Here is a 10,862-nt window from a genome sequence, read left to right as displayed (position 1 = left end):
CAATGATGTGTGTTTTTTTTTTGTTTTTGTGTCAGTGTACAGCATAACTAGTCGAAATAATGCTTCAATTTCAAACTTTGGGGGTGGTTTTCGATGTAAAAGTGAATATCCTTGGTGCTTTATAGAAGTCAAAAGTTAACATTTTCCAACAGTTTTCAAAAAAATCGATTTTTTTATATGGTTGTTATTCAAAAACTAATCACTTTAAATATTTGAAATTTTCACTAAATGTTTATGTTAGTGTTATCTATATACAGTTTAATTTTCAAAATGATTGACTCTTTTTTAGATATTTATAGACCACTGCAATTTTTGATTTTTATGAGAACTTTTTTTGAAGTGTCAGTAAAAAAATTTTACATGACCAAAAAAACTTGGAAATTTAATACAAGGTTCCTTATGAGTTGTTCATATTCTAGCTAAAAAAAATTAAAAATCGTTAGTCACGGTTTTTTTTTATAAGCGTTTATAGTTCAAATTTTTACGATATCTGTCGAAAACGCGAAAATTTGCAAGTAATTTTAAAGTTGAAAAATCATAAAATTTTTTGCGTTTATAACTAAGGATTAAAAATACAACACTAAGTTTTCCATAAGTTTTCCTTCGAGTAGATATAGAGAAAACTCGAAGCGTCATTATAGGAAAAATGTTTTGAGTGTTTGAGTTTTAAATTTTTATGAAATCAGGTATATGTATATCTATGATAATATAAGGTATAGTGAAATTATGATAACTGCATGCAATGTTTTTGGAAAAATTGATTAATCTGCGGGGCCAGGTAAATTGAGTCCGAGATAAGTTTGGTACATTTTGAAAGCGGTAAATTGAGTCCCGGGAAAAATAGATAGTAGGTAAGTTGAGTCCCTGAAAAAATAAGACAGTAGGTAATTTGAGTCCCATGGAAAAACGATTTATATGCATTTAAAATTTAAAAATGTGCACTATAAAATTTTTATTTGTGATTTGTGGACATTCATTGAATGCATGTATATGATTTTGAATATTGCAACATGCATTTTTATTGCATAAAAAATAATTATATAGTTAATAAAAATGCATGTTGCAATATTCAAAATCATATACATGCAGTCAATGAATGTCTACAAATCACAAATAAAAATTTTATAGTACATATTTTTAAATTTTAAATGCATATAAATCGTTTTTCCCTGGGACTCAAATTACCTACTACCTTGTTTTTTCTGAGACTCAACTTACCTACTACCTATTATTCCCCGCGACTCAATTTACCGAGTAAGGGTCATTTGGGACTCAATTTTCCAACTTCGAATCATGCCTTATGCAAAATGCGTCCTAATTGAAAAATAAAATATTTGTTTCAAAATAGAATATACGACAATATTTAAATATAATATATCCTAGATTGACAAATCATCTCCGTTCAGAATCGTTTTTCGTATAGGTACAATGATACCTATCATTGCATTCAAATCTAACTTACCCTAGTCAGAGGTCCACCCCACCACTTAATGTACAGCAGAGCGACACCCACTTACCCGCTTTTTTAATTTATAGAGGACAAACAAACAATTACCTACCTTAATCGTTTTAGTATACATTAAGAAGGAATAGTAAGAAGAATTTACATAAAATGTACTAATAATAAGTTACTTACTATAAACAATTAATATTAAAATGTTAGTAGCTCAATCATTGAGTAAAAGAGTTGATGTACTAATTGTATTATATGGTTAAAAAAAATAAATATTTGTTTTTAGTTGAGTTAAGTTAATATCTTTTTTCTTTATTAATGTTAAACATTTATTGTTAAATAAACTAGGAATTTGATAAATATATTAAGTTATATTGCTTAACATAGGTAGTTATCAACATTGACCTATCAAAACTATCTCAAGTTAACAACTAACCTGTGATGAATATTTTAATAACTAGTACATAACATGTACACTACACAGAGAAATAATATTTTCAAAAAAAAATATATTATTCTAAACCATAAATTAGAACTTAAACGATATGCATAGAAGGGTCAAGTTAATACATGATGTATATATTTAATAACACCTTAATAAAAGACTAATTAACTAAAAAATAATTAATTCAATATGTTGAAATACAATTTGTGGTAAAAAAAATAATATGCATTTTTATGGTAAAAAGAACCAGAGGTACATATTTACAAGATTTAAATAGTTTTTGTTGTGATTAAATAATCAATGAAAATAAAATAAATACATTTTTTTTTTCGTACAAAAAAATTAGTGAAGTAATTAAGATTAATATTTATTGAATTCTGTGAATTAAATACATTATTTGAACATTGCTCTGTAGCTGGTATATTTATAACGGCAAGGATGTACACAATATATTCATTTATTATCTAAAGTGTTGCTTTCAAGTAAACATAAATTATATGTGGTGTATTAAAAGAATAGAAAACTAAAAATTAAATATATAAGATTTAGTTGGTATTTTGCTTAAAGTATATAATTGTTAGAACGGAATCGCCAATATTTTTCTAGCTATAAAAAAGAATTTCAAGTTAAATGGTCAAATTTCGTGTTTCAGTGAATTAAAAAAATAAAACTTCTTATTGTCCACGATCTCTGTGAACACCCGATAGGCTTTTAATACTGATATATTAATTAAGAGATGTATTTCGTTTGTAGTTATTATATTTATTTAACATCCTACCTTCTAAGCATCATTAAATCAATTGTTATTGATATACCTAACTCGATCTATAATTATCTTATCATATTAAAAATACAACAGATATAAGTGGTGATAATATATATATATGTATATGTTTGGTTTCTTAATAGGTTTGTAAAATCAATAAATATATTACCAGTATCAAATAGTTTGATCTAAACCGTTCAATGAGTTGTGTATATTAATTTTTTCAATGAAGTAAAAAACCAAATTGTTTTATACACTTTTGACTTTTTAATTTAATTAATTTTGTTAAGTATAAAATCCTTTTGTTTTAATTTCCAGAGTTATCTATATGAATTTATCAGTTTTTAGTAATTTTACATAACCATCGTTGCTAACTTAAGAGGGTAAATCCCTAAAATATGGATTCATCGTCTCAACGTGATGAAACCCAGTAATTATTATGATACAAATAAAATATTTAAATTCATTTTATTTATAATGTATATAGTATTATGAATGCTAATATTAATTTTACAGACATAAATTGTATTATATTAATACTTAATTAAATTTAAATAATTGTTTATTATGAAATGATAATTATTCTCGTTTTAGACCATTGTTAAATCAAAGGAAATCGAAAGTTAAATGGAACTATAAACTGCTTAAGTGGTCTTTTAATTGGATTTTATTCGGATTATTATTACTTGGTGCTATTTATATTTTATACGTTTTCATTAAGTATGAAATACAACCTAAATCCAGTTACACCATTAAGGTAACTTGATTAAAATTACCATACGTACATTTTCAATAGAAAATATTGTGTTAGACAATTTAGGTGATAAACTTGTGTAGAAATAAATATTTAAATATTTAGTAATCTACGGCGATATTTAGAGTATTTTATAAATACAATACTAAATACTCATACTAATATATTTTTAAATAGAATTTATAGTATCTCTTCTTGTTCATAAAAAAATTCAAGGACTATACATTTTTTTTAAATAAAATTGTATTTTTTTGTGAATAGTAATATCATTGTTTCCAACAATAAAAATTCTATAGGATTTTAAATAATAATAATCAAAACATTCTTGTAACAAAAAAATACTCTTCTATCGTGTCGTGTGTCTCTTACAATAATCAATTTGACGATTGTAGTTGTGGTATCATTCATTAATCATAATTATTTATACTGGGAAATATCCAGATTTGGCCTGAACTCAATTTTTGGAGACGAAACGATGAATAATATTGCTGTCTTTATAGCTATTGAAAGCTCGGTATAATTTAGGAAAATTTTTTAACCAGTTAAACCTTCATTGTTCATTGTAGGTAACTTTATGCATTTCCTTTAAAGTTGTTTCCTTGAGTATGTATTATACTTGAAAATTTTAACTATCTATAAATACTTAAGTACCTTAAGTACATATACGTCACACAAATGTTAAAACAAAATTAAAACTTACAATTCAATCATGATACTAATTACTTATGAGGTTCTCGATCAAATACTTAATTTTTAAAGGATACATATTGAATACAAATACATATTATATAATTTATAAAACTACACATCTTCATATTAATTGTTATACAAATTTATAATTACCAAAATAATTTTGTAAATTATATGATTTAATGTATAAATAAATTAAAATTTACTACTTTGAAATTAAACATAACAGAGTTAAATGAATTATTCAGAATGTAAAATTTGTTTGTTAAATGTTTTTAAGACGGATACAATGCGTGTGGTTATAACGTCATATTAGTAATTACTATAGTCATTAAATATTTATTTAAATTTTTGCTAAAAAAATAAAAATATAAAACTTCTTAATTTGACTTACCTTCGATTTTTATAACTGTTGCATAATTCATATACTGTTATAGACAAGAAATTCTCATCATATTATAAGTATTGCAACCACAAATGATGATTACTTAAAGCAATGTGCTCCTCAAGTGAAATGTAATCCTTTCGCTAGATACAGAAGCATAAACGGATCATGTAATAATTTGAAAATACCTACGTGGGGTGCAGCAGAAACACCATTTTTTCGTTTGCTGAACGCTAATTTTAGTGATGGTAATATCATTATACAAGTTTAAAGTAATAAACAAATGGTAAATGAGTATTGATCTTGTATTCTGTGTCTATAATATGACACCTATAAATAAAAATAAATAGAATATTGTTTATATTCATAATAAATAAATATTATTGTTATTCAATATATAATAAAAAATATCTATATTTTAATAGACTATATAATTTTTTTAGGTGGAAATATTAATTAAAATAATATTAATAAAATCTGACATAAACTAATGTACCTATATATTATTATTTTGTCTTAAAATATGATTATTATATAAATACATATATATATATATATATATATATATTTAATATATATTTAATAATAAATAGTTTAATAATATTATAGTAAGATGAAAATTCAATGTTGATTAGGTTTGAATGTTTGAAGCCATGATTATTTTTTTAAGGTTTTTATAAATTTCGACTCCAAACAAATGGAAGTGCATTACCTAGTCCCAGAGTGGTCAACATTAAAGTCTTTTTGAATCAAGAAATATATCGAGTCGATGAAAATAATGTACTTTTATTACCGTTTGGACAATTAATAGCTCATGACGTGTCAGGCCTGTTTCTTGACATTCCAAAAAATGACAACGGTACGTAATCGATTTTCAAATAACATAAATCGTTAAATTTCATGATTTGTATAAAATTGTATTTTAAAAAGATTATTTAAATTGTTTTTTTTTTTTTTGAGTGTGCAGGTGTAGTGATTGATGGTTGCGTCGACGAAAATGCAAGAAAAACATTCACACAGTGTCAAATGGTAGTTGAAAATCCACCTGACGACCCTGTTTATAGTAAGCATAACATATTTTGTATGGGACTATTCCGTTCGTTAACGTCGAGAAATTACAGCTGTCCGTTATATCCCACAACGTTTGTAAGTAAAATATTAATGTTTATGGACAAAATTACATAGAGTACGTTGATAATAGTAATAATGGAAATTTCAGATTAACAATAATACTCATTTTATTGACGCATCTGAAGTGTATGGGTCGGATGAGAGTTACGCAAAGCATCTTAGAATGATGGAAGGCGGAAGACTTAATTTCTCAATAAGCAACAATGGGCAAATGTTCTGTCCATACTTGGCCAACAAAAATTTAGACCTTACCGTACATAAAATAAGTGACGTCGAATATGACACAGGTTAATACAAACTTTACGTCAAATAGACGTAGTTATTATAAATGTTAGTTATAGGTATTCAATATTCATTCCTCGAATCACTGTGTATAATAATATATTATACTCATTTTTGGTCAGGAGATATCAAAATTATTACTTAACTAAAGTCAAACTATTTTTATTATCGATTAAAATCATCAATTAAGTGTTCTAAAGCATTCCGTATTTATCAATTAAAGGTGGTAGTAGTCATTTTAGGAAAATACTTGGAGAACCAGTTTTCACATTTTAATACTAATCTCGCATATTTTATATGCAAATCCACGTCCATTCCGGCGTCCTGACTTTCTGGTGTTCCAACATATAAAAATTTAATAAGAAAATATCTGAATAATAAATAAGTTCAAAAATTATTATTTTTACAATCAATTTTTCGATCATTCTCTAAACATTCTAAATACTATATTTTAATATCTCAACATCTCAACATTATGTAATCACGCTTCGATGATAATGTTTCATAAACACTAGGGCTTTTTAAAATATTAATTTATTAACACATATGTTGTTTAAACCCTCACGAAAGTGATAGTATTTATTGTGATTCTCATCATGCTGATCTATTGATCTTCGTACTCAAATCCTCCAGTAAAATCTTCGTACGTGAAACTGGATCATGTTTTCCCTAAAAATCACCTCCTGCTCCTCAAAATGCACCATTGAATTAACATCTGTGAAAGTTGTTAGTACACACTCGTTATAACCTAGGTCTAACCTAACCTTACCTACTGTAGACCATTTTATTTTAAATTTATTGTGATGATCTACATGTATATTATGTTCATAGGTGATCCGGATAATGGAAATCAAAATTTAGGAATTACAGCTATGCAAACGTTATTCTTAAGGTATCATAATTATCTCGCTTTTAAACTGTCAACTATAAATCCTTATTGGTCAGATGAAATGCTTTACCAGGAATCTCGCAGAATAGTCATTGCAACTATTCAACGTATCGCCTATAAAGATTTCTTACCTATAATTATCGGTATGTATAATTTAATATATTTAATCATATAGCACAATTTATTGAAATTTAAAAATATTAAAATATTTTGTTGTTATTATACTGTATTCATAGGTGGATAGGCCTACCGGGCAACCAGACAATTCCCGGTGGGCCCCCCTTCGTATTTCTGTAATGGGGCCCTTTAATATCATATATTATTAAATTTTTTTCATGTGGAGGCCCCTTTTTAAAATTTTCTGGTAGACCAAAAATGACCTATCCGCCCATGACAGTAGTTCAAATTAGTAAATATAGGTAATAAGTAGAAATTAATTAATATTTAGCATGTAAGAAATTAATGTAAATAATTATGTAACGCCAGCTAATGCATGTGCACAGTTGATGCCTCAAACAATTAATAAAAAAAAAAAATTATACTGTATTTAAATTTTGAACAGGGGAAGATTTTCTTGAAATATATGGATTAAATGAAGTGAATATTTATGACCCTGCCATTAATCCTTCTACGTCGCAAGAATTTTCAAGCGCCGCTCTTCGAGTTCTTCATTCGATTATACCTGTTCAATTCAAGTATTTTTTTTTACCAATAATAATATTATAGATACAAGGTGATAATTATTCAAAAGTTATATAGGTATACATTTTCTTAACGTGTATTAATGCTTTTAGAAATATTTATTGAGATAATTTCTAGTCATATTGCAATATAAAAAAATAAAAAAATATTTTTTAATTTTTGTAAATTGCTCATTTTTGTATACGAAAGCAAACTTTTTTACCTTCATATTCCAAAGTTGAACTATTCAATGAGAATTTAAATTCATAAAAATCGAATTTCCAATGAAAAAGATTGTTAGTTGTTTTAACTTACTTTATAAGTGTTTTGACACTTTAAACTTTTAAGCTTATCAAGCTTAAACAAGCGAAGTAGTATCGAACATTTAAGATATAATTGTATTACTCCATCCGGATCATCTAAACTTTAAACTAATTAATTTTTTTATTTGAAATTTCTAGAAACATATTTAGCTTCAAAAAAATTAAAAATTAAAACGATATAAGAAATATCAGTTTTTTCATCATTGTGGTTTTTATGACTTCAAATTATTTTAAAAATTTATTTCCAAAATCTGAATACTATTAAGCATATAAATGTTCACTTTAAAAATAATTACACTTTTTAATAGATAGGTACTGAACGTAATTAATAAAAATAAACTAATATTGAATTTTTGGTAATAGTTTTATGAATAAAGATTATGAAACAGAATTTTCGATTAACATTACGGATTGGATGAGAGAATCAAACTTGTTACCTTTACAAAATAATTTTGACAAATTACTCAAAGGATTTTTGGAGACACCTGGTCGATTGTCTCAGCCATCGTACAACTTTTATGTAATTATACTATTTTACAATTTTATATTATATTATTTTGTGTAAAATATTAAATTAATATATTTTTATTTTATAGATATCCAACTTTATGCTCGCTAAATTTAATGAACCTCCATATACAGGACGTGATTTACTGACAATTGATATTGTTAGGGGTCGTGATGTGGGCTTACAGCCATACAACTACGTCAGGCATTTTTGTGGACTTCCATTGGCGAATGATTTTGAAGACTTAGTAGATCTGATTCATATAAAAGTATAGTTTATCATCAAATATATACATATTATAGTTGTATATATTAGTTATATATAATATAGTATAAAATATTGTAATTCTAATCTATTTTAGGATATAATGAAACTAAAAGAGCTTTATAACTCAGTCAACGATATTGACTTAATGGTCGGTATTTTATTAGAAAAACACAGTGATGGTGCAATTGTGGGTCCGACGGCACGATGCATAATTGCCGATGGTTTTTATCGATACAAAGCTGGGGATCGATTTTTCTACGATGTACAAGGACAACCTGGCAGTTTTACTATTGGTGAATAAATCAAATCCACATAGTACTATAAAAATAATACTCAATATAGTAATGCCTATTAATATAATATATTCGTATTATTATGTCTTGTCGTACACTGTTTTTTGAATTGTAGTGGAAAGAAAAATTAATTCGAATACGAGTATGTACAGACAATGTATTTTATTATTATGAACGAAATTGGTTTATTATGGCTTTAAAGTGTATAGAGCTTTTTTTTTTTGTAAAAAATACTGGTATTTTTCATCAAGTGTATTTAAGTCGTTGTTTTTAATACTACGTTAAAATTTATTAGTACATTTAATTTAAATAATATTCATAGTTGTTTCTATTTAAAATAAATAATCATTGATTTTATTGATAAGTGATAACTGATCAAAAAATATCAACATTGTATAAATAATATTACTATACTTCATACCACTATAAATTGGCAAATATTTTCGACATAAATCATTATATAACAAAAAGTTCTGTAAGTATATGTTGATAATAAAAATGTACTTATAAATTATAATTATATAAAAATGACACATTTTAAAATTAAAAATAATAAATAGTCGCTTCGAATATTTTTTATTATTAGTATTTTACCAATACGTCAACTATGATGAGTTCTAACGTGATTTGATAAGCATCGAAGAACACTTGTAGGCTGTAGCACAAGCCACAAGGTATAGATAGCATATAAAACTGATTAAAAAACTTTATTTTAAAAATTGGCAGCGTCAGATTTAAAAATGGATAGCATAGAATAACTGATTTAAAAAATAGTTGAATTAATTTTAAATTATTATTAATTAATTTGTCTAAAATTTTAAATTCGAATTTTTTGTTTATTTAAAAAAATTGTAAAATACTGGATTATATGATTAATATATGATGTAATAATAAACATCATAAATTATAGAAATTAAATAATGCATTAGAGACATACGATTTTATATGATAAATTAATTAAACGTTTTCTAGATCAATTAAATGTTATTCAGAAAATTACTTTTGCCCATGTTATCTGTGCAACTTCAAACGTGGACGACGTACAAAATGACATTTTTAAAATAATCGATCACAAGTAAATATAAAATATAAAAATGTGTTTTTTTATAATATTAATTTATAATATTTTTGTAATATTAAATGTGTTTTAGCTTATTTCCAACAAGCAAACTGAAATGTGACGAGTTCTATTTGGATTTAAAAGAATGGGAAGAATTAAGCGACAGATTAGATTTGTAATTCAATCAATATAAATGAATATAGTTTATAAAAATATTTTTTATAAGACTATAAATTACGTTTTTTTTTCATTAATTTTTAAATTTTTTTTTATTATTAACTTCTTGAGGTTTTCTTTAAAATTATATTTGAGTGGTACGTAAAAATAATATTCACCAAATCATAATACTGTATAACTATGAATTGAGTTTAGTAGATAAAATTATATAAGGATGTAAACTAAATAGATGTCTGAACATAATTTAAAATATATTTAATGTATTAAGTATTGGTATTTGAAAATCGTGTTTCATATTATATTATGGTAAAAACAATTACCAATCACCATATTATGTATTCATTATTGATATATGTATAGGTAGGTATATACCAACATAATAGTTTAATTTAATACTATAATAATATAAATTGAGTAATTTTTTTTATTATGTTTGTTACAGCATCAATATCATGGGATATAAGGGATTTTTACAATGAAGCTTAATAATAATGTAAATTAGGTTAAATTAAGTTAAACATTTTAATTTTTTTTTAAATGTGATTATTTTTTCTATGTCAGCATAGTATTTCTTTTCTGGCCTCCCTGAAAATTTGGAAGTGGATTATGATGTGTTTAACGGTAATGATAAAATTTTAAGAGTGGCATGTAGCAAATTCGGTCTTTTCCATTAGATATCCATGCATAACTCTCGTGTGGCTAATTCTAAGTCAGTTCATGATTACTTAAATAGTTGAGTTTAGGTCATGGCTCGACTG

General features: G+C 25.2%; 1 protein-coding gene across 1 annotated transcript; it reads left to right on the top strand.

The window, feature by feature from the left end:
- The first annotated feature begins 2,782 nt into the window (after positions 1–2,782).
- On the top strand, positions 2,783–10,388 carry LOC107169439 (chorion peroxidase-like). The gene is made up of 14 exons (XM_015519169.2): positions 2,783–2,895; positions 2,983–3,094; positions 3,259–3,421; positions 4,546–4,741; positions 5,164–5,352; positions 5,461–5,639; positions 5,713–5,911; positions 6,738–6,938; positions 7,358–7,490; positions 8,163–8,319; positions 8,396–8,575; positions 8,669–8,867; positions 9,840–9,942; positions 10,019–10,388. The coding sequence occupies exons 2-14, from the start codon at positions 3,063–3,065 to the stop codon at positions 10,104–10,106; spliced, it is 2,019 nt and encodes a 672-aa protein (XP_015374655.2). The 5' UTR covers positions 2,783–2,895; positions 2,983–3,062; the 3' UTR covers positions 10,107–10,388.
- Positions 10,389–10,862: the final 474 nt, after the last annotated feature.

The sequence above is a fragment of the Diuraphis noxia genome, unplaced genomic scaffold (genome assembly GCF_037042655.1).
Source record: "Diuraphis noxia isolate RWA-SAM2 unplaced genomic scaffold, SU_Dnox_SAM2 contig0004, whole genome shotgun sequence".
NCBI classification, from domain to species: domain Eukaryota; kingdom Metazoa; phylum Arthropoda; class Insecta; order Hemiptera; family Aphididae; genus Diuraphis; species Diuraphis noxia.
Note: the sequence above shows the minus strand (reverse complement) of the source record. Positions and strands in the feature narration are given on the sequence as shown.